The following is a 25,200-nucleotide window of genomic DNA, read 5'->3' as shown; positions in this document are numbered from 1 at the left end:
GGAAAGATCTAAAGGAACACCAGTTGGACCAGCCACCAGCTGGATGTAACCATTCCCCTCCACTCTCTGGGCCTAGCTGTCCAGCTAGTTTTATCCCCAGGGAACAGTGCTCCCATCCAGGCCAGGATCAGCTGGTTTCTCCAAGAGAATGCTGTGGGAAATGGTGTCAAAGGCTTTACTAAAGTCCAGGTAGACAACACCCAGAGCCTTTTCCTCACACACTGTCTGAGTCACCTGGTATAGAAGGAGCTCAGGCTGGTCAAGCATGATCTGCCTTTCACAAACCCCTGCTGGCTGGGTCTGATCCCTGGTTATACTGCACACACCATGTGATGACACTCAAGATGATCTGCTCCAAAACCTTCTTCAGCCCTGAGGTCTTACTGACAGGTTTGTAGTTCCCCACATCCTCCTTCTGGTCCTTCTTGTGGATGGGCATCACACGACTTCCCATCAGCTGGGTCATCCTCAGTTAGCAGGACTGCTGCTAAATGAGGGAAAGTGGCTTGGTGAGCACTCTGCCAGCTCCCACAGTATCCTTGAGTGGATCTCATCCAGCCCCAAGGAGCTGTGTGTGTTTAAGGGGTGTAGTAGGTCACTGACCATTTCTTCTTGGATTATGGAGGCTTCATTCTGCTCCTTATTCCTGTCTTCCAAACAGGGGCTGGGAGTCTGCTGAACTAGTCTTGCCACTAGCACTAAGACCTTCAGTCTTTTTACTGTTTCCAGTAAAGGATGGAAATTCTCCTTAACTCACTTTTTGCTGCTAATGTATTTATAGAAACATTTTTATTGCCCTTTACAGCAGTAGCCAGATTGAGTTCTTGTTGGGCTTTAGCCCTTCTCATTTTCTCCATCCATAACCTCACATAAATGAAGTGGTTTTGTTTTCCTTCCACTTAACTGCAGAAACCTGTAGCCTGTAGAAGACATCTGGTGCAGTCCCACACTCAAAGCAAATCCTATCAGAGCAGGCTGCTCAATGCTATGTTTGTTGGGGTTTGAATCTTTTGAGTCTCTGAAGATGGAGAATTCATAACCTCTCTGGATCCTTTTTCTACTGTTTGATCATGTTAATGGCAAAACCTTTTTCCTTTATATCTAATAGCACTGTCCCGCATTGCAGCTTGTGTGAAATCCCTCACTGAGCACTGAGCACCTTGAGGAGAGTGCCCATCTGCTATTTTCCCACTAGGTAGTTATACCCACCCATTTGACAGTTGTCAACTGCATTAGGGTCTCCCCTTAGCTTTCTCTGAATAAACCCATTTTCTCAGCTTTTTCTCATACATCATATCATACAGTCCTTCAACTATCTTGCTCCATTAGGTCAATGTTTTCATGTACTGGTGAGCCGACAGCTGGGGATAGTACTCCCAACAGGAGCCAAATACAGGGAAAAAACCCTTTCCATCAACCTGTTTGCTGGATACACTTCTGCACACACAGCACAGTGTGCAGTTGGCCTCCTTTGGCACACAGGCACTCTGCTGATTTTGGTAGTTTGATAGGTTTTTCTAAGAAGAGTGTAGAGAATTACTTTTAATCCTTTCGCCATAGAAGCCTGACATTCTTAAGAGATTTTTTAGCACCCACTTCCTAAATCTATTATAACAAGATGGTTATTCCCAGCCCCATGGGAGTTTGTTGGCAGACATGGTTATTCTACAAGCAGAAAACAATCAGGACCCCAATAATATGTGAACCATAAAAGCAATGCAAGCCATCTCTGTAATCATTTTCTGATGTTCAGAGATATATTTGTTCTCCTAGAGTTCTTCACCTTTGTTCTACTTGAAAGTAAAAGGAAGTAAAAAAGATTAGCCTTTGTTCCTATCGACCTCTAATGCCCTGTTAAACCAGTATGAGTTTCAGATGTTAGGGAGTCCTAGGGTCTAGTCAGAGTACCACCCTACTCACTTGTCTGCTTCAATCTAAAGGGTGTGACTCATATCAGAGTACTTAAAAAATCAAAATTGATCAGTACAAGAACCACTTAACCTGTTCCCTGCAGACTTCAGACGCATAACACCAGATTCAAATTTGATGTAAATAAAAAGAGAATATAGGTTATATTAGACAGAAATTATTTTAGAATACTTGGATCAAGTTCTCTGTGTCCATTACTGCTAGGACTCCAACCAACTGTTTCTTTTTCTCTGCTAAGTACTTCCATACATCAACTGTTTTCTGGAGAAGTTGTTTCTGCCTTTGTAACATTTTGATCAGATTGTGCTTTTCTTCAGAAGTAGCTTACACAGCATATATTAAATAATGATTATGAGAGTATAAAAATATTGTAAGCTAGATTTTGGGTTTTTTTTCTTGCCGTACAGATCATCAAAATCTAATGTGGAATCATACTGCAGATAAACCGCATACAAGAGAAGTATTATAATTTAGATCCAATAAAATATACACTGGTGTTGCTTTTTGTCTCAAAATTAAGATCAGTACATTTTATCTCTTGCACATAATTGATGTCTATAGTAAATAGAAAAATGCACAGAAAGAGAACATAATTCATGGATTTCTGTAACATTTCTGTAGATTGCAAACATTTAAACAAATACTTCTGAAAGCTGTAAATTGTAAAAATGAGAGTTGACTGCAGATTCCATTGCAGCAGAGGAAAATGAATGCTGTGAAGTTTGTCTTACCTGTTCCAAGAAACAAGACGTGGTATCTTCCATCAGCAGCATTCACTCGATCCACAGCAATCTTTGTATACTTGTAGTCAGCCCCTATCCGGATGATTAAAGGCCTCTTGTGTATGGGGTAAATGGGATTAAACATCAAAGGGTGATTCCTAATGAAGGTCACAACATCATCTGGAAACTCTTTGGTTGTCCGCACATTGGGTGTGAAGGCTCCCCCCGGACACTGTAAGAAACATGCGCAGTAATGATGAACAGTATTGACCACCTTTCAGAGAGGTTTCAACTCCAGATCATCTACAAATATAAAAAGAGAGTTGACAAAGAAAATTCCTAAAAAAGCACGTCAGACTTGGGCCAAACTTACTACATTCCAGTAAGCGGAATGAAGCATTAAATAGCGACACTTTGAACTCCCATCACTTCTGATAAAACAAACCAAAATGTATTTCTGCACTTTCAAAATCCAGCTTGATGGCAAAGATCTGTACTTCTGAACCTATTTCTACATGTTTTATGCTTCTAAACTGCCTGTTGAGAAAAAAAAAAAAAATCCAAGAGATTGGTATGGGAAGATAGCAAACTTTTGCATCTGATTTTTTACAGAATTAGTACAAAAGCAGAAGACAAAATCTGACAGTTAATTGTAATTTGGCCAATATCCCTTTTGTCATTATGTTGATTATAAGATGATGAAAGGGCCTGTGACTCATCTTCATTTGAAAGAACAATAATATGGAGTTGATGAGGGAGTCCTATAACAACTTATTTATAACTGAAAAGGTTGTCTATACTTTTCCCTATGCCTTAGAAGTAACTGAAGTCCCTGAATACTTTGGATGCTTCTTTAAATATAATGAAGAACCATCCAAATAATCGTCCCTGAGGCATTCTGGGCCTCATGAGAAAATAAAAGCCATCTTAGAAAACTCAGCTCTACTGAGTTCGGAACTAAATGGAAACTGTGAAGAAATCAGAGCTATGTCAGTAAATGGTACAAAATTCTCAATGTACCTGTGTTAGTTTACTTGATATTTTTTTTTTCAGCTACCACTACCTCACTATCTTATTCTTATTGCTGCTCCTGAGCTTTCATTTTTACCCCTTACTGTATTTCTGAGCTGTGAAACTCTCCCCAGAGTACTGGAGATGTTCAGAAGTGTTTCAGTGCAGTATTTTTCCAATTGGAAAATGATTTGTTCAATAAAAAGCACTTGATGGAAATTTGTTTAACTTTGATGAGGGCCATTCTTACATCTAGGATGGAATTTCTGGTCAAAACCACAGACACAAAATAGCCAGTAGCTTAGGGAGAGATTTACCTCACCTGACTTCTACTCTCTTAAAGTCAGGCACTTATTCTTAGGTTTCCTCTGTAGTCAGTAATTCAGACTAAACACCCTGCTTTTAGATGGCTAAAATTACATAAAATGAATCATATTCTGAGAGACTTGGAAACTGTCTGGGGATATGTGAGTCATGTGTCCAACCTACCTGATGAGATGCAATGTTAGAATTTGGGTCTTCACCTCCCAGGGCATCCCCATAACCACAGGCAGGAGTGCCTGTTCTACCCTCACTGCTAAAAGCTGTTCCATATTGTGCATCCAATAAACTATTCATTGAACATACCAGGAAATAAGCAGAGAGGGGACTTCAGCCTAATCACAGGTTTTAGAGTCATCTTCTGGCTCAATTAGAAGTTAATTAGTTATACAAAGTAGAACAGCTCTGGTAGGAATTCTTCAAAAGAAACTGCTCTGGCATCAGTCCCCTCCAGGAAGAAGAACCAGAACTCAGCTCAGACGTGGGTTGTTTCTCTCATCTGACATCCCTGACAATTTATTTTTCTGGGCTCATATTTATCCTAAGAGTTTTGTTTTGGCTCTCATTAGAAATGATGCTATATGTTAATGCTATAAGATTGCTCACAAAGTTGAATTTTTACTATCTTGCTTGCTCCACCCTTTCTGGCATATTCATCCACATTACAGAAAATGTATGGAACTATCTGTTAAGATTAGCAACAAATGCTTAAAAAAGAACTGCATTCATCATTAGCAAGATTATTCTACTTGGTAGTGTTCTGCCAGACCCCAGTTCCTTTCAAGAGGGATTCTGTTTCACAAACAGTTCAACTTAAACTTTCCTGTCTCACATAGCTCAAATAAGTCTTTCTCTGATAGTTTCAACCCTTCCATTATTGACTTGGAGTCATAAGACTTTTGTCTGTGATTTCTTGCAAAAATGTCTGCGCTATGATTCACACCAGCATGACCCTAAAAACTTACATTATATCACTGTTCTGAGCAAAGCCTGAACAAACATCTTAAACCAATTAATTCTTTTGCTAAATGAATGACAACCAAAAGATGATACTGAAGAAACTTACAAGCTCTCCCTTTCCTGGAGGAATTGAATGGTCATCCTTCACAGTTCATTCAAAAACTTGTCTACACAGTTTTATGTTCACACTCAATTATAAGAATTCTTTAATCTACAGCATATTCCCCAATATGCTGTAGGTACAAAAACTATTTCTGTAAACTCTGAAAAATGGAAACTACCCTCAAACATCACTGAGTTTAGTAGCAAGCTGCCAATTATGTATTTTTTTTTCCATAAGTAAGTTTTGCTTGTGGAGAAATAAGAAACCATTGGTATTTAGTGAAGGCCAGCCAAACACTGCTGAGTTGATCATGGCCAAAAGAACGCATTGCTTTATTTAATCCTACTGAAGCTACACTGAAGCCTTTCCATTGTTTATCCAGTGTACTGCAACATGATGAACTTTCATTTTTATCCAGAGGTTTAGTATGAATATCTCTTTAGGCAACTGCAAAGTAGGATTTTCCATGTCATATAAAAAGGCATCCCTGTCTAGTCCAGCATCCCAGAAGTTACAAAAAAAAAGTACATTCCAGAGAAGAGAAAATCAAGCCCCACAGACAGCAAACATGGCTAATCACATTAACTCTTTGAGCACAAATTCTGAGAAGCAAAATATCCCCATGTTCTGATTTTCGCAGATGCTTTGATACAAGTGAAAAATAAAGTTTGTGGCATGCACTGAAAAGTGGAATTTTTTTGGCAGTGAAAAAATAAGCAAAGCAAAAGAAATTCAATCTTAGAAAATATGACTTAGGGATACTGTGTTGTGGCTGAGTCATGAAGAACCCCACAAAATCCAGTGATCCAAAAACCAGCAAGGGTCAACTAAAGGAATCTCTGTGAGCTATGATCGAAGAATTTATTCAAATTCAGAGCTCATCGGCATATCTGGAAAGTGTAGATAATTTCTGTCACCATGTTAAATCCAAATCTGATTTTTTTCCCCATTCTGTTGTGTTGCCCAATTTCTTTAGGCCCATCTGGAATACCTCAGAAGCCTCCATGAGATGAACCAAGAAAAACATGGTAGTGGTTGAGGAAACACATACAAACAAAATACACTGAAGCAGCAAGAAACTTTGAAATGTGACCAATCACAAGAGCGTGAAACCTCCTGTTTAAACGGGTCTTTTTTTTAAAGCCTCAGTGAACTCATGAGATTAGAGCAGCATGAATTAATTGCAAGGGAAGAATAATGTTTGCATTAGACCTTAGTGGAATGTCAGGTATTGATTAGTTAGTTCTAGAGATCTGGGAATGTAAAGTCCTAACTTATAGCCAAGAACAACTGCACTAAAATGTCATGAAGAATTGTGTGAACAGGGAGAGACAGCTATTCCATGTATCTGAGATATTCCATGTATGAGAGAGAAAGAGAGAAAAAGAACAAGATTTTGCAGCATAAAGACAAGTCAGGATGAAATAGTGATATGGTTAAAGGTTCTCACAGGGACTGGCAAAATTAAAATAAAATTTAATTTCCCACTATTAATGGAAAAGCAACAAAGTATTAATTTAAAGAAGAGGAACTGCTTTGTTTGAGAGATAGTTTATGCTTCTCTGCATGCTTACTTAGTTCTGATACTTGAGAAATTGTAAAACTTCATAGGAGTCAACACACACCCACAGCACCATATTCAGTTAGCAAATATGGATTCAGAGATGATTCTAGAGAAAGTTCATACATTCTTCATTAAAGCTTGAAATACTAGATTTCACATTTCTGCTAAATAAAAATTAAGAATAGTTAAAATAAGTAAGTAAATAAATAAAGAAAAAAGTACATTAACATCAATTTTTGTATGTCATGAAGTTGAAAAGTAAGAAGAAATAATAGTTTTGCTTAAAATATTTAATGAGATATTTTTACACAACTTGGAAACAGAGCTAGCCCTAACTGTGTACAGAATTTATTGGATGATTATTACTACCCCTGATACAGTGAAAGAAAGTCCTGAAAGCAAGGCACACAAAAAGCATTCTTACGAAGAAGACTACAGTGAACTGAATGACAAGAAAATGCATCTATTTCTATGCCTCTCTTCTAAGATTCAAAACCTGGCAGGGTATGACAGTCAAGTGACAAGTCCCAGAAACCTTGTTCTCTGATCTGCTACTTCATCTCCTAATCATCTGAGTAGAGGTGCAAGACTCTGGAGAAGTAAAGAAAATTCATACAGAAGACAGACTTACAGACCATTTGGATCCAGGCTGTGGAACACACTAACAATGCTGTCTTTGCATGCCTGTTTTATTTAGCCACATTTTGCTCAAATGTACCCGCAAAACAGAAATGCACATGCAAACAAGAAGACTACCACCTAATGAACTAATTCTTATCACCTCTGAAGCAGAAAGAGAAAAAACGAATAATATTTTGCATGACTTTTAATTCTTTCCAGAAGATTTCCAGACTCTACGTGATTTGCAGGCAACTGAAAAGCAAATAAAACAGTTCTGAATTGTAACTGTCACAGTCACATACAGACGTTTCTCCTGGAATAAACAATATTTATTTATGCATTAAACAAAGACAAGCAATTGGCAAGATTGAATAAACATCTTTGTACTTACGGTGCCAGGTCGCGGGTATGGAATTCTGCCCTGATATGGAATCAGCTGGTGGTTTGGGCCCTCCTTGTGTGCAAATGGTCCATTAAACACAGTCTGGATGTCAGACAGATGATACACACAAACGGCTGAGCCTTTAAATATGGAGCTGGAAGACAAGAGGGAGTTAGCATTGCAATCTACCAACTCTTTTATAGCCTTTCCTTATTTTTGCATGGTCCAATGATGAAAGATATCTCTAACATAATATTTTATATGATTTATTGCTTTTATATGGATATAAAACATAAAAATCAACTTATCTAGCTGCCCAATATGCACCACTACTTCTTGAGACTTAGCACCTTTCTGAACAGTGAACTGAAAAAAGAGAGAGACAGGCACTATCCTACTGGTGAAACAAAATTTCCTAATGCTAAATATAGAAGAAATATAATCTGGCTCCAGTTAAATCAATGGCAAAAATATTGCTGACTTCAGTGAGGCAGGAGTTCTATAAACTTTGTACTGCCAATCTCAGCACAGGTTTCCAGAGCTCCCTACCAGTATATTAACCACAAGACCTCCATGAGCTTCCTAAAATGGATGGCTCAAATATTAATCAAAACATCCAGAGCAATGACAACCAGCTGGATTATTATAATCAGTTTCCAGCTTTTTTGCAAAAAATGAGGACATGATGCGGCTGTAAAGGAATTACTCCTATACAGCCCTCAAATCTGCCCATAAAACTGGTCTCAGGAAGACCCAAGTTAGAAGCTTTCTGAAGGGAACTCAGGGATTTGCCTAAGAAAAGGGAATATTTTTCCCAGTGCTCTAGATTCAGTCACGGGTCCAGGTAGCACAAGCCCTGAATGCTCTTTATCGCCCCGTGATGATGAAGGGCACAAGGGGAAAACTTTCCAGACTGATGCTAAGGCTGACTACAGTGAATTAACTCCCTCATTTTTCCTCTCACTGCATGCAAGGTTTGCGATATTTATTTTTAAAAAGAGGAAACTCCAGACAGTCTAAAATCTGCCTGGTGTTAACAGCAGGATGAAGATAATCCAAGTAACTGTTTTCAATTGAAGAGGAAAAAACACTCCAGAAAAAGCCTGAAAATATTACACGTAGTGTCTAAACAAAAGTGAAATCCACATTGCTCTCAGCTATATATGGATTAATAGAATGAACCTTTTAGATGGATTATGGTGTTTGTGGAAATTTTACTAGGTATTAATAGGTTTTGAGAACTGCACTTAGTCTTTCCAGATGTTTTACGTTAGATTTACAGCATGACACTAAAATAATTTAGTTCAGTATTACTTGGTTTCCTTCTGTATGATTTAGATAAAAATACTAGTAGTTATGACTTCCTGTGATGTTTCTCTCTTGCTACTGTTATTAGTTGGAAGTCTACAGAGATGAAGATACAGGAACTATTAAGGAGTATAAATCCTTATGGTTTCTGCATTTTATTAGGTAACACATTCAACCTATAGCTGCACAAAAATAAAACAAGAAGAGTTCATGTGGTTCACAATAACAGAAATGCATGTGTAAAAACTTCAGAAAGAAAAAATAGCTTCAGAGCCAGGAAAAAAGTGAAGTTTCTTCTTTTTTGTCACCTTATATGGTTCTGTGATTCAAACCTTATTTCCACTGAGAAATACCAGAATTAAATACAAATGTTTCCAGTTCAGTCATGTTGCACCCCCAACCTAATGATGTGTGGTTTTACTACTAAACAGAAGCTGATCCTTTTCTCTTTTTGTTAAGTAGGAAATACAGACAGCACCTAAATTTACAAGTTATGTGATGCTTTTTTTTCCCCAATTAAATATCATAGAATCATATTCTCTTGTCATATTTGAGTAAGTAGACCTCTATATCCTGATGAAAAAATCCTATTGAAGAAAAAAAAAATCTGAAAGGATTTTTTTACTGAAACTTACCATTAAAGGAATTATTAACAATAAATCACATAATTTTATAATTTGATCAAGTAAATAAAATGAAAATGAAAAAAAGCAAACAGAAGACTTATTTGAATGTAAGAAATAACAGCTAAATAATAAAGGGTAGCATATCAGAAATCGGGGGTAGTAACCAATTTTACTCTGTGCTAACACTAGGTAGTGAGGGCAAGAGAAAAAAAAAATAAAGGTAGAGGTGGAAGAATCTGTTAGTCCACCTGTCAGTCTATCTTTGTGGAGAGTTTCAGCATAGTAATCCGTATCCAGTGCTTCCACCTCCCTTGGGAGCTCAGTAAGTGCTTTCCAAACCAGACAGTAAGTGAATACAACTGGCCGTAACAGGGAGCTGCACGGAGGTGACCCATTGCCACGTGAGCTTGTCCTTTTGTAGCCAACAGAAGCCAATATAGTTATTTGCCATCTCTGTGATCATCAGCCAGCTGAGAGACTGGAAATGATCTGTATGAATTCATGTAAGAATTCCTGGTTTGATTCATCAGGGTGTTTGATGTTCTTCAGGAGGTGTTAAGTGCTCTCAGATGCCATCAGTTCACTGCACTGAAGTCATTTAGCTTTCCACTGCTGAGCAGTGACAAGTGGCCTCCACGGAAATGTTTTCCCAGTGGCAGCTGACAGTATGTCAGGAAGCAACTTGCTCCAAGAAGCATAGCTCTGACATAGATAGCAACAGCAATGATACTGAGACTCCTGCATGCAAATCATGGCCACAGAAGAAACACAGAATTTCCCAGCACAGACTCATCCACAAAACATCAGTTTCAGTTTTCATACAGAGAATCAGGCAGTTCAGGTAATTTTTTCAAATCTACATGTTTACCTCGATGTTGTAAAAATTCCATACACAAGTGTTGTTCTGGGGTTATCTGTCTCTAGGAGAAAGACATCCTCTGTAAGAAAGAGAAAGAAAAACATTTTGAATAGTAAGAAAAACTTTATTTTCCAGTTTAATTGATGATTTTGTGCTTCTTAAACTCAACAGTAGCTTTATCTCAGACATGAATGGGAAAAAAAGAGACTTACCACCTGAACAGACCATATATGCATAAATCTAGCACTTGAACATTTGGAAACAAATTTGGAAATTAACTCCATGCCCTCTAACCTTATGGAGACAGAAGGCAAAGATTTTCAAATATATTCAGGATCTATGTCAAACATTTTTCTCAGCTGTATCTTGTTTCAGCAGGTTGTTTAGCAGTAGAAAACATTCAAGTTGCAGTAGATTAAAGACAAAGAGCTCCCATAGATGGATGTAATTGAAAACAGGGAAATTAGGTGTTTTATTGTCCAGACTGCACTAGAGTGCCTTCACTAACGCAGCTTCAACATGATATGAATGTCAGACAGCTTTGCAGTAAAGACTGTGAGAGATGTAAACCTCCTACTTCCTGTTGTGTAGGGATTTATTGACTCCACTGTGCAAAACCACACCTACTCACTGAAATGAATTCACCCACTATTACCTCTGATCTGTCAATTTTTTTTAACACTACAGTGAAAACTACTTTAGTCTCTGACAGTTTCTCCTTACAAATGTTTTTAATAACCATAATCATGCTACCTCCTAAACTTAATTTACAACACAAAAAACACTGAACTGTTTGAGCTTTTGATCACAGAATATGTTCTTTAGCTTTCCATTAATTTATGTGGCTCTTTCATTTAACCCGCTGAATTTTTTAAAATATTCTTTTCAATATGTCAAAAGTAAAAGACTTTGCCATGCAGAACTGGAAGTGTTATACTCTCCTGCATTATACATGAACACAGAAGCATGTGTTTGCTCTCTCCCAGTTTTCTGAATTTCCAGCTGTGATCGTATTCTTCCTCTTTGCTAGGGAATAGTGCTGGGAGCCCATGCTGAGAGCATTGTCTCCTATTCACTATGATCCTACATTTTGTCATACAAGAAAATAAAAGCAGTTATCCTACTGCTTTGTTGAAGAGGAGGGGGTTGGTAAATCACAGTTCTGAAGGATGAGCTGCTGTGGCAGTGCTGAGGCTCTGTAAACTTCAGAAAATCAGTCCTCCAAACACGTTGCACATTCTGAGATAGAGCAAGTTAGGATCTGCTCCTAGGCTAAGTAAGGTTCCATTCTGGTTCCTTGAACCAAAGCAACTGCACCAAGTATTTCTAAGTTTATAAGCTCACAAAGACTCCAAACCCCATTTGCTATGGTGGGAATCAGGAATAACAATTGAGAAAAGAGAGAGGGCATACAATGGAGAGAAGATCAGAAACAGATGCAGACCCAGTGCAGGGCACATTAGCTGCTTATATTATTTATATTTATAGCAAATCTTCCAATACCTGAATTTAGAACTATGATTTTGAGCATGTCAGCTACAGAAAATACAGAATTTGAAATTTTCTGGTAATGTTATTTGACATGTAGGTATCAAGATATGCATTTCTTAATTCCTTAATGAAAAGAAACCTCTTGTGATTGCTGTATAGATTATCCATTAAATATTAACAGTATTTCACATGTTGAAACAAAAATTTATGTGACTGAATGGTTCCTGAGAAATTATATTTATGGATAGTGCTATTGCAGGTAAAGGGGTTTATAAGTATTATCTTGAATCACCAAACTGAGGACTCCACCCTGTGATCAAAAAATAGAAAAAATACACTATGGAAAAGCTGTGTGCTAGACAGTGGTATAAGAAACCATTTCAAAGGAATGTTAAAAACCCTCTATTATAATCCAAGCTAGTAGCAAGATAGTAAGAGAGTCACTTAGATGTTTCCTTCCAAATATTAATTCTTTACATACATCATTGTTTGACATAGTCAAGGTTAACTGCCTTTATTTCAAAGGTACTGATACTTATGCAGAGAGACTTAAGAAGAATTTTTTTTCTTTTGCTGTCATAAAACTGCAAGGGGAATTTTGTCACGGGCTTCTAGTGCTATGATTTCACTGTTAACAATTTGACTAAGAAACTGAATGAAAATCAGTCATTAAATATGTACAAGGTGTGGTGGCATTTAGATGAAATTTTAAGGATTTTTTTTTTGTGATACCTAATTCATCAAAGTATGTTTCTGTTCCATCTTCATCCATTACTGAGCACACAAGTCTTGCTTTCAAGAATGTTGTCCACTTGTTCACGAGACTGCGCTGACCACCTGTGTCATTCTGGAAAGGAATATCATTTTCAGAAAAGAAGAAACAAAACTCAGCTACACATTTTACTGGCCTTTCCCACATTTTTCTCAGGTTAGTTCATTATCTAGATAATTAGCTGGTAAATTTAATATTAAAAATAGATAGGCCTAAGACAAATCCCCTCATCTAAGCATTCTATATGTAGAAAAAAACAAGAACTAGTTTTCTGAGTGGACCTTCTCTGCTGGGCTAGCAGGGTTGGGCAGTAGACTTTGTGCACCAGCAGTGTATGCTCTTATGACTGGAAGTGACTGTGGAGCTCTGCATCACACACTGACACCCAGGATAAGGCCCATGTTATCTCCAAAAAGTCTCATGGTTCTACAGAAGGATGTTCCTTCTAGTCCTGACAGCACCATAGCTGCACCTAGCTTACCTAGTAAGCCACACTGGCACATGAGGTTTATGCTCTAAACAGTATTCAGAAATAATGGCTAGTGTGGGTCTAGCCTGCACTGTTGCAAGTCCTGCTAGCTTGGTCCAGTGATGGCTTGGTCACAGCTCACTCATGGACCTTTCCAATTTTCCATGGTTCAAGGTGGGAACTATAACTGCCAAGCCAGGTGATGCAGCACTGAGGTGACAGATCCTGACTAAGTGTGCTGGTGAATGCCTTACCTAAGAGCAGTGTCTTCCCAACTGCATAACATGATGTCATCCAAGGAAAGAGAAAACCAAAATATAGAAGCTATTATAATGTGATTACAATAAAGTGCTGTGCATGTTTCACTGATGCTGTTGGAGTTGGTAACCCAACATTTTGGGTGACTTATAAGGAGTCTTTTCAGGGGGTAATGTATTTTGCTGTATATTGATACATGAATACGATGGTATGTATGCAAGTATACAAATATGACTGGCTCAGATTTATTTTCATTGGCCTCGGGATTCTGCCACTGGCTTCAGTTTAAGTCTAAAAAGGCTTAGGCCTTTCAAAAATCATCTGGGCTTCATTATTACAGTAAAAAACCAAATACAGCTGTAATTGCGTGAAACGTCTTCTTGCAAAATACCCAAAAAGGCCTGTAGACACTCTCACTAAAATACAGAGAATGGAGATTATAAAAGAGATCACATGCCTCATCATATTGCCAGAGAAGGACAAACACCTTCACATCCAGGCTGAACAACATCACAAAGCATCAAATTCTGAAGAAAACCCAAATTAAAGACAGGGAATATATAAACACTCACACTGAACTTCCTGAAGCCTTCCAAAAGAAGGAATAAATAGGCTAGCAGCAATTGTGCATTTATAATTTTTCTCTCATTAAAAAAAAAATCACCAGAGATATTAATAGCTGCTTCAATCATTTTTCATCTACAGTTGATTAGAAATACAAAAAAACTGAAATAGAGACAATAAGGAGTGCTGTGAAAAAATGTTAATTATTGCCCAGGAATAGCCATAACTCCTGAATTTGAATTTCCTGTGCACATTTTTAAAGTTAGGCTCACAGATACATCAATACAAGGAAGCAGAAAGAACAGATGTCATAAAAATGAAAACAGCATTTGAAAGTTAAATCCACCAATTGAAAAGCTTGATATTTCTAATGTGCTTAAAATCTGTTGAGTGTGTGTGTGTATGTGGGTGAACGCCTACACTGCCCAAAGTTCATTTTTATTAAGAAAATAATGTGCCTTATTTGTGCCAAGGACAGCAAGTTTGAAAATTTAACACTGGTAACTATTCTGACTCAGTCAGAGAAATACAAAGATCCCAGAACCTCTACATTTCCATATTCTTACACGTATAGACAGATACATATAACCTGTTCAGACCTAGCTGTGAGTTCAGTAACAGCTCTTCTTAATTATGAATGGTGACAAAGAAACAGGAAATTTTGTCAAATCAAAGGCTTTTCAAACATTCAGTCTTTTAGGTTATCTTGTCACACTAGCACCTTATCCCAGCAACCGGGTAAACAAAATAGTCCTTACTGGGCATACTCTTGCAATCATTGAATGAATTTGCTTTGTGCTGCCGCTGTTGTCTGTGAGTCTTTCTTTGAAGAAGAAGTAGATTTTGGCATCATTGGGGTCAGTGCCATCTGGGATAACATGAGCATCCACAAAAATAGGCTCTGAAAGGAAAAAGTTTACCAAAAGGATGAAACCAAAAAATGTATCAGTATAAGCAACGACTGATTTGACATTTAATGACTGCTTCAAGGAATTGCTGAATATACCAAGTATCAACAGGTAAATGGCTCCTTGCTGGAAGCCATGTGTGTTTGCATCCTCAAATTTTATTTCACAGCAAATTTTTAGAGGAGCAGTTCAGAAGCAATGGTATTACATTACTGCAAAGATTCAAAGACTTCGAGGAAGAAAGAAGAATCAGTGTGTTATCTGGGGAACCTAAGGAAAGCCACATTGAGACAAAACATAAAAGTAAGCTGGAAGAGCTTAGAAATGTAACAAATAAGGTTCATGAATAAGAGAGAAAAACAATTTGTGTAACCCAGAAAAAGAAAGCTGGTGCACAAATGCTTGAGCAGCATTTGACTTCATATCAGAGGCTGGTAAACATCATCAAATGTACTTGTAAAACATTACAAAGGACAATTAGGAAGAGAGAAAAATAACTTATAACCTTAACAGCTAGCATATAATGGACAGTGCAGGAGCCCTCAAAATACCTCCTTTCACTGAAGGAAGAAGTGGCCCTTCTCCCTGCATGAAGGCTTTGTCTTTTCAATGACCATGCAAGACTGCGTGTTAGCCTGAAGTCCAGTACAAAATTTGAAACAATCTTATGCAAAGATTGAATGTCTGACAGAAAACTCTTTTTAGACTGCATCATTTTTCTGTTCACATAAGTCTACTCTCAATTAATATAAAAACGTCATGACTCTGTCTCTAAAAGAATATGGAAATAAACTGTACTTTCAAGTACCTGTTTTGAACAGGTAGATTTTCCAGAAATTGGGCAGTTCAAAATTTTCTTTTTCTCTAATTCATTTTAGGATGTACATGTTAGGGTGTGCAGATTAGTGTAAGAATGGATAACAAACAGAAAAAAAAATTTAGAGAGCAGACATATTTTCCCTTTCATAGTGAAATGAATTTGTGACTGAAGTCTTGTGATTTCATTGTAGTCACAGCCAGACAGGAGTAAGAAGTTACAGTAAAAAAAATCAAGACAAAACCCAGTAACTTCACTTCAACATACCTGAAGACTTTTTAAAACTGTAACTGCTGTGTTAGCTGCTCTATAACCTTTCACACCAAATCTCTGCTCAGAGGGTTGACCACCATATTTATTTTAATTTAAATTGGTTTAATTGGAAGGAATCTTCTTACCAGAAACGACAGGGAGAATTTTCACAGTGATGTCAGGGAAGCAAAGAGTTATGTGATTCCACTCAGAAATGAGTTTTTCTGCTGTGTTTAGATAACTAATTCCTCACCACTGAAATGAGTGGCAATGATCCTCATTGACTTCTCTGGTAGTGGGACACTCTTCTGAACATACTTTGAATGCAGGTAGTGGTGAATCTTCTGTGCAGAGATGGATCACCTTGAATTAACTGAAGCTGGTGGCTTAGAATCAAACACTGATTTAAAGCAATATCTGATTCATTAGAGGCGAAAGCACTTTTCTAGAAATCAGACTGTCTGACCAATTGCCCTGAAACAGCTTAATGCAAAAAAGGCCCTCAGGTGGGGTGGCTTAGGAGCTTGGCTCATGCAGGGATCCCTCTACATCTGTGCATTGTCTACAGTTTGTATTTACACACGCTTCCTCATGGTTCAACTTCATAAATTAAATTCAGAGACAAGCTCTTTAAAAGGTAAGCTCTTTGTTTGAAGCAAAGGAAAGCAGAATCTCTGTGACACCCATTAAAACTCTGGTAAATTAAAGGCATCTCACCACTCAGCCACTTGGAGTTGTGCTGGTCAGTCCTCACTGCATTCCTCCTGGTCAGACTGCGAAAAATGGCAGCATCCGTCCCCATGAAATCAATATACATTCCTGAAAAAAGCTCTTCATCTGAAAAGAATTGAAATGGAGGGAGAAATTGTTATGGCTTTTGGGAAAACAAAAGTTTCTTTTAAATGCATCAGCTCTTTATTTACACAGGAGTCTATACAGATAAATAGTGGGTCATGGGAATGAGGTTTTCTCTGATTTACAAAGACTCAACCTAGAATGCATGGGAGTAATCAGATTTTTTGTAGAGACTTTATGGAACTGTACCATTAAATGCCACAGCAGAGCTGCATACATGGGAAACCGTTCTTGATAGGAAGTTTAATTGCTCCATTTGCACTGTTAAGGACCACTGGAGAATAAGGCTAGTACTTTATCAAAAAGTATCACATACAATATCTTAAGTATGCACTTCAAAGGATTTTTTTTTTTGTTACGGAAGTAGATGAAGTGACTGGGTTGAATTTATTGCTGCTGTAAACTGGCACAACATCTATTGCAGTCAGTGGATCAGCGCCAATTTTTACCAGCAGCATTGTTACAGTTGCCCCAGGCAGCCTCAAGCTGACTACAGTATTGCAGAAGCCAGACAATCATATTATTGAACTTGACTCAGAGTAATATGGAGCAATAGTTGTCCACTTTTGTGTACCTGGTTCTAAGTATAGGGTCATTATGCTTGAGCAGAATGAGACATGCAACTTCTACATTAACAGAACCATAAGCTTCTGCTCCCTGTGCAGGGCTGAAAACTCAGCCCACCAATCAGGATGTCTATCTGTGTTTGTTTGAGTCTGTGTGTGTGCACAAACATATGTATATATAATTATAATTATAATTACATATACTATCATTTTCTACTCTGTGAATAACCAAGCAATTTCCGCTGACTAATGACAATGAAACCCCAAAGTAGAAAACAGTAGCTAAAATAAACTCTAGCTCTCAGAGTGGGAGTGGTGGCTGAATACATTCCAGTACAGCTGGGTCCTTTGACTGATGTTTTTGTCTGTACTCCTGGACTACCCAGAGAGCGTGGTCAAGCTGGCAAGAGTCACAGGCTCAGAAATACTTGAGGCTATTTTCATGCTGTGTGTGTGTTTGTGTGTGTGTTCATAAACAGCATGGAAGCCTACTGAGAAGCTCATGAGAGAATCAAAACCCTGGAGATTTTGCTTTTCTGTTGCTAAGTGGAGCCTGAACTGAACCCTGGCAGAGCATCCAGCTGACACTCTTCTGCTCTCACCACTCCCCATGATGGCAAGATTTGTACACAGGGGATTTAAGCAATGCATTTGCTGCATGTTGCTGAAGCATTTACTTCTGGAGCAGGTATTGACAAAATGATGTTAGATCTGTACAAATTTATAAGCGATTTTGTATGTTTGCCTCTTTGCTTCAATCCGTCAGAACTTTATTCTCATTATGAAACAAATTGGCTGAAGGAGATCAGGTTTATGGCTCTCACTAAATGTTATGTACAGTCCTGTGCATATAGACATACTTACACCCTTCAGCAACAGTACTATACTATGTAATTTTAATCCTATTGCATATCAATGGTATTACTTATGTCTTAAGCATTCCTAGTGTCTGTTTGCTAATCCTATATCAGAGGAGATCCATCAGTTCCACTTCCTTCTGCTAAAATCCTTAAATTCCACACAGTATTTAGTCTGCACAGCACAATGAGTTCACTCCACTTTGTTACTGGGGGGAATTACTGAATTGATGAGGTATGTCTGCTTTTATAAATATCTCATAGCCTTGGTGAGGAGAGAGACATGCATCCTGCACACTAGTAATGCCAAGCTGCTTAAAAGAACATTTTTCACTGCTTTGATGCAAATGCATCTCTGTACAATGGCACACTGTACAAAGTTCAAATTTGTTTTTATAGCACCACTTTCTTCTGAAGGGTGAATCATCTTTCCTGCTGTATTCTAGGCTGGTGATGCCCAAAATGGTCAAGAAATTGCATCTATATTTAAAAAGGGGTTATTTTATTGTGGAAGAGTTAGCTGGTCTGGTGGTATTTACTATGTTCTGAAGCATCAGGAGGGAATTCCTCCTGCAGAAAGCTCAAAGGTGAGTCCAGCACATTGGCTCAGTCCCCTCATTACAACATGAGCTGAGACTTAGAAAATATTCACGTTTCTGACATGGGTACCGAGGCTAAATTCATTAGAGCTTAACGTTTTTGAAGTGACTGGTCTTTGCAATAGAAAGTATAAAACCCAATCTGTGGACTCTTTTTTTAAAAGGGATTTGACCTTTGTGGAATAATTTAGACTTTGTAGATGAACTGTGTCATGAAAGGTTAGTCAAACACTAGGGAAGATCTCCTTAGACACATAACAGAGATCAAGGAAGATAAGAAAAAGTCTATTAAGATGAACAAAGCTGTCACAGATCTACTGTAGAAAAAAATCAGCTTACTATACAAACAGTAATTCAGAAACAATATTCTTTAATGTTGCTATATAAAATCCAGAAGGAACAAGGACAGGAAACAATTGCTTCACCTAATAATACTAGAATGGCAATGAGTATCAGTGGACTCATCTATCTCTGACTTTGAACAAACATTTTCTTTACACAGTGAGTGTCTGTAAACACTGTCCCTAGATCATTGTTGAGATAAAGGTGTAAGTGCAGCCTAGGTTCAGAGAGATGTCTAGGTAGCATTTACCTTTTCTCTAACGGTATTCAGTTCATACATCTGTGAGTAGATATACTTGTCCTTTGTACTAATATATTTGCAATGAGGAATCAAAAACAAAACAAAACAAAAAACAAAACAAAAAACCAAAAACCAAAACAAACAAACAAACAAAACCCAAAAACCTCAAAAAACAACAACAACCACAAAAAAACCCCCAAAATAAAAGGCAATTTATTTATTGAACAGGTCACATAGGACAGACTGTACTACGCTTCCCTTAAGATCCATAAGATTTTAAAGAAAATATCTCACAAAATAAGTAATTGACTTCAGAGGAAGCTGAATCTCAGAAACACTGCACATTGTTCCCTTGTAAACCTTGGGTGAAATACGCAGTACCTGTGTGCAGTAAGTTTTATTTACTAAGAAAGCCTCAAAAATCTGTGCAACTGCTGTTCTCTTCATAGCCAAAAATACAGCAAGGAGCAGGCACATGCTGCAAAATCAGGACTTTGGCACTAGAAGTGTGTGAACATACTGCAAATGTGAAAGGTCGGGTTACACTGAGGATATATTTCCAGCTCGTCCAGGTTGAAAAAGAAAAGTATCTTTTACAGATGACTTAGGCTGGACAAAGTGTATGCTCCCTTTGAGTTTTCTCATAGGTGTGTAACAAGCACAGCAGAAATCCTTCATTGTTTCACTATCTGGCCTTTCAGATGGAAGAAAATTGCAAAATTGGTTGGGTATAAAGCCAATTGAAGAATGAAGAGCTTTACAATACTTGGTGGGCTCTACAGCAGAAATGACAACAAAAATGAAATTCAAAGCATCTGAAGTCTTCAGGCTTTCTTTCCCTGGCTACTCTGAGATTTTAAAAATAATTAAGTAAGACACAAATGCTGTCTAGGATGAACAAGGTCAGAAACCATTCAAATACAAATGCTAGACAGGGTAATGCAAAGCAGAAACTATTCCTGGGAAAAAAATGTGCAATCTGGAAAAGGGAGAACCTTTTGTTTCCTGTGTCTCTCTCCCCCTTTCAATAACTTATCCCTACACTTCATTTGTACACCCATGTTAAGCTTCATACAAGCCTTGAAACATGGATGGACCCACCCCTTGTGCCCATCAGCCAGACAAAGCTCATTGCTCCTGGGAGGCTGAATTCTGTGTCCAGCTCCTTTGGGGCATTCCATCAACCCACCCTACACACGACCATGTGGGTTTAGACCTCAGCAACCTGGGGTATCTTTACTTACTGATCATAACAGACACCGTATTCACGTTAGGGTTGAAAGAACAGCGTCCCTTTCCTGATTCACACTTGGAGTCGATCTTGAAGATTTGTTCCTGCAAAGCAGATTTGTGTGTCACTTCTCATGTCACAAACCATTAGATCTAAGTTGATTTTTATGCCTGGCTGTTTGCAGCATTAGCAATGCTCTATTAAGTGCTCTATTGGGCACTTTTACTGTACTATCAGTAGTTTAACTCTTCTATTCAGAATTCCATCATCTCGTTAGGTAACACTGACACATGGTCATTTTCAAGACTCTTGTTATAAATTCAAGACACTGAATCAAAGAAGTGTTCCCTCTGTCTCTGTTAAGGATAGGTTGACTTATCTCTGCAATAATATCTGTGCAGATTGCTTCTGTGATTTTGATGTTATTTATCATTTATTTTCTGAATATATTGGTGTACTTACACCAGTTTAGGACATTATAATAAAGCCACTAGAACAATAATACATATGAAATAAAAATCTCTTATGACAACTGTCATTAGACTATAGCATAAACCATTTGGTCTTTACTGAGCTATCAGACCTCCAAAATCCCCCAAATGACACTTACTTTCTTCAATACCATCTCTTGGATTACATGTAGAGCTCCAAATCCACAGTGATAGATGAATTATCTATACCTCTTACCATACCCTAAAATCAGTTTTTTGGGTTTTTTTTTAATGAAATCATGGTACAGGGATTTTTATGTTATGAACTCTATGAATAGGAAGTACATTCAGGAAAGGAGAAGCAACTTGGACTGCAGCTTGAAATACAAACAGTCTGAGTATGTTTAGAAAATCTGCCCATTTTGGTGCTGCTCTTCACTTCTTGGCTCCCAGCAATACTAGCACAGTGTGATCAGCAAGAAGTGACTCAGGCCCAAGCTCATTCCTTAAAAACTGCAGTCAGTAATGGCAGATACACTGACCCAACACTCACTGTATACCAAACAACTTGTTCTTAACCTCCCACAACAAACTTCCAATCTTCAATAAAAAGCCAAAAGACACAACTTCCAGAAAAAAACCCCTACAACAGACAACCAAACTTAAACATTCAAAAAACTTAGCTGACAAAAATTCCAAAGAAAGACTTCTGTGAGGAAGATGACAAAAATTAATTATTTGAGAAAGGACAGCAACCTCCTTGTATTCCCTTTAACAGTTAATGTAAATCACAGGGGAGCGGGGATGCCACACAAGTCCCTGAGCAGCCATTTGGCACCAGAGAATTGAAGATTACACCAAGCTCAAATGCACAGCTGCAGTGGGAAGTTTTCATATCATTATCCCCTCTCTTTTCCATCTCTTCTGTTTTGCCTAATTGAATCTCAGAGATCTTATCTATTGTTTCAGTAATAAGCCCTCCAAACAATGTTAGAACATAAGCATGAAGTTTCTAATGTGATCTTGGGTGGTTTCTTTGTTGTTTTTTACTTCTAGATTATATGCAGTTTGGTTCTAATGCATATTTACTATATTAAACCACTATTTACCAATTCAAAATTCCCATTACTCTTCTATTAAAGTAGCTCCAGGATTACACTTGATTTTCATATATATTAAACTACTATTTAGTCTACAATTATTTCACAGAGGGATTACATTTCCTTCTGTTTGCATTTACTTCGACATTAGAATATATTCGGGTGACTAAGGGAGTAATTACCAAAGACCAAAGTACCAAGCGTGCCAAGGAAGAAAATTAATTGTTTTATAACCTCTGTTTCAGGGAAAAGGGCAAAATTTTGCCTCTTCAATGAAACCCCCGTTTTTTTGTGAGCTTATGTGGAATCCTGGAGACAGGAGAGCAAAACAGGCCCAGTTCTTATGATTTTTGGACATGACTCTGTCAGGCTTTGTAGCTTCTAGAGAAAAACAGATGTGTTTTGTAAAATATTCATTTTGCACGTGCATAAACAACCCTTTTGTGCTTTGAAAACTGTACTAAATTGAAGGTGAAATGATAAAAGCAGAGGAAAAAATGAATTTTCACTAGTCCCATCAGCACTACACAGTTCCTCATTCTGCTCTATCAATTAGTCATGCACAGATATATGCAATGAGTTCAGAAGGAAATGCTTGGGTTTAAACTGTTATGCTATTGTTGGCCTGTACAGTAATGGCTTTGAGCATGAAGTGCCTACAGTCAAGTGTCTTACAGACTCCAGACGTCTGAAACAGCAGTTTATTTAATCAATTGATCACAGGCATGCAGCTATACAGACAGGCTAAGCAAAGCCAGTTCTGCTTTTCCAAGTCATGTATCTTTACTTTTCATTTAAGAAATTCAACATCTTGCATCATCTGGATATGTCATTTCCTGCCCTCCCCTCTGTCCCAATCTCATTTACAAACAGTCTAAAATAATGAGATTCAATCTTCTCTGGGCTGCAATAACAGTACTTAAGATGATAAAGAGTATTACATTAATTAAAGACAAGTGAGATCACCTTTCATGTTTTAAATGATTTTTCAAGAAATAGAATAATGCTGGGGAAAGTGACCCCTGTTTCAAAATACATCAAAATAAGCTAATGCAGAATTTTTTAACCAGAAGGATGAATTTACTTAGTTCTGCTTGCTTCTGCTTTCAAATCCAGGCCTACAATCCATTCTTTTAGATAATGCAGTAGGACTGAAAGTGCAGTGATTCTGAGTGCATGCTCTGTTAAGGAAGCTGGAGCCAGGTAGGGATCTACCAAAAGTCACTGAGATCATATCATGCATGACCTGGAGAACCACTGACTAATCACCTCCCTGGCAATCACTGCAGCAATCTTGGGCCTTGGCCAGGATTCCCATCCCACTCCCAATTAAATCAGTGATGAATTTTTCAGTGTCTTCTTGAGAAGCCAGCCCAGCTTTTAAAGCTGCCCTCACATGGCAGAGCTCCAGGTAGCACACTCTGATCTTCCTTCCCAACATATCTGCTTCCACATTGCTCTGGAAAATATATTGCACACCCCTTTGCCTGCAGACATGAATCTGACCCAAAAGCTACTGAGGTGCTGCCTCCCGCTTAAGTGCCTTTCATTTTCCTTCTGATTGCTTAATTTATTACCTATTATATTTGCACATAAACAGACATTTCACTTTCAAATCAGGAAACTTGGACCATATACCTCTGAAACATCTGGTACTTATACTGAAAAAACCCTCAGTGAAACTGAATATAGAAAAAACTGGGGACCTATCTAGAAAAAAGTAAGATCTTACAGTGAAGAGAAACTTACCAACTTCATCTGGGCACCATCTAGTGGGGCAAAACTTGTGCAGTAGATAAAATTCCTGTACTGGGATTGTATCTAGATAGTGTTAAGCTGAACTCCAGAAAACTTAACCTGAATAGATAGCCAAATTAAGGGCTTCTCCAGGGAACTAATAACACATGGAAGCCATAAAAAGAAGACTTTGTATTTTACTTTCATCTAACTGTCTATTTTCTTTCAAGTATTTTTTTGGCATTTTTCCACTGAATGGTAGGAATGAATTCACCAGACAATGTTAAATAAGAAGTGGTATCAAATGTATCCCAGCACTTGGTATGACTGTGGAATTTTGGACAAACATCATGTTTGAGGCACGCCTTTTGATCACAACGGCTTTTGGTCACAGCTTTGCTTCTAGCTGGTATCAGGTCAGAAAATTACAGACCTTTACTCGTTTGCCTTTTAACATCGGTGAGGGAACCTTCTCAGACCACTGAATCCTGCATTTTCAAAACTTTGAGCTCTCGCATCACACCAGTAGGATGGACCACGAAAGGTTAGCCATGATACAGGTTGGCGCATGGTCAGAGTCTTACAAACTACGTGCTAATGTATCAATCTCTGAGAGTCCAGGCCTTTGTGGAGAAGTGGCTAAAATTAATTGAGTGAGACTGCTCTACAGAGGTGTTTTGTAAACCAAAAGGTTTAATAAGGAAAAATAACAAAATAGCAAATGTTACAGAAAACAAATGATGAGCCCTGCACAGGTGTCTAAGAAAACCTGACACTCTGCTAAAACACTCCAAAAAGCCCTTTGTGTTTCTTCTTAAATATGGAACGTTTTAGGAGGAGCAATTTTGATTTCTGCCAATAAGACCACCAAGAAGCTTTGACTTACACTCTCAGAGCCCAATCCATGCCCTTGTGCTGGCGCTGAGCCAATTACATAAGAGAAAACCACAGAATTCTCTATTTAAACTTCCTAAAGTTTCTGAAGGTAAACTTCCTAAAGTTTCTGAAGGTAAACTCTTTCCCTATTTGGAAACACCTGCTGGGGGTGTGGGAAGTGCATGACTACAGAGTGGGTAGAATGAAGAGGAGGTTACCTCAGACCGGCGTCCCCTGTTGACGTAGACACAGACGGGGCTGAAGGCGCCGGAGCCGCAGACGTACAGGTGGGTGCGGTTGTACGGCTGGATCACGCGCACGAAATTTCCGCAGCCGTGCTGCACAAAACACAGGCGACAGTCACTCCACAGGGGAAAGTGCCATGAGATGTTGGGAACTCCAGGGAATAGACACGACATATAATCTTA

At 38.1% G+C, this 25,200-nt stretch overlaps 1 protein-coding gene across 2 annotated transcripts in view; it reads right to left on the bottom strand.

The window, feature by feature from the left end:
- SEMA3C (semaphorin 3C) overlaps positions 1 to 25,200 on the bottom strand; it is a 117,502-nt gene that overhangs the window by 23,597 nt on the left and 68,705 nt on the right. For both annotated transcript variants that reach the window (XM_066182789.1, XM_066182790.1), the window contains 8 exons: positions 24,991 to 25,110; positions 20,642 to 20,732; positions 16,655 to 16,774; positions 14,719 to 14,861; positions 12,630 to 12,744; positions 10,416 to 10,485; positions 7,623 to 7,767; positions 2,661 to 2,883 (listed from right to left, as the gene is read on the bottom strand). In XM_066182789.1, the coding sequence (XP_066038886.1) occupies positions 2,661 to 2,883; positions 7,623 to 7,767; positions 10,416 to 10,485; positions 12,630 to 12,744; positions 14,719 to 14,861; positions 16,655 to 16,774; positions 20,642 to 20,732; positions 24,991 to 25,110 (1,027 nt within the window). The remainder of the gene's footprint in view (positions 1 to 2,660; positions 2,884 to 7,622; positions 7,768 to 10,415; positions 10,486 to 12,629; positions 12,745 to 14,718; positions 14,862 to 16,654; positions 16,775 to 20,641; positions 20,733 to 24,990; positions 25,111 to 25,200) is intronic.

The sequence above is a fragment of the Chamaea fasciata genome, unplaced genomic scaffold (genome assembly GCF_029207755.1).
Source record: "Chamaea fasciata isolate MVZ Bird 193981 ecotype frontalis unplaced genomic scaffold, bChaFas1.0.hap1 SCAF_5, whole genome shotgun sequence".
Lineage (NCBI taxonomy): Eukaryota > Metazoa > Chordata > Aves > Passeriformes > Sylviidae > Chamaea > Chamaea fasciata.
Note: the sequence above shows the minus strand (reverse complement) of the source record. Positions and strands in the feature narration are given on the sequence as shown.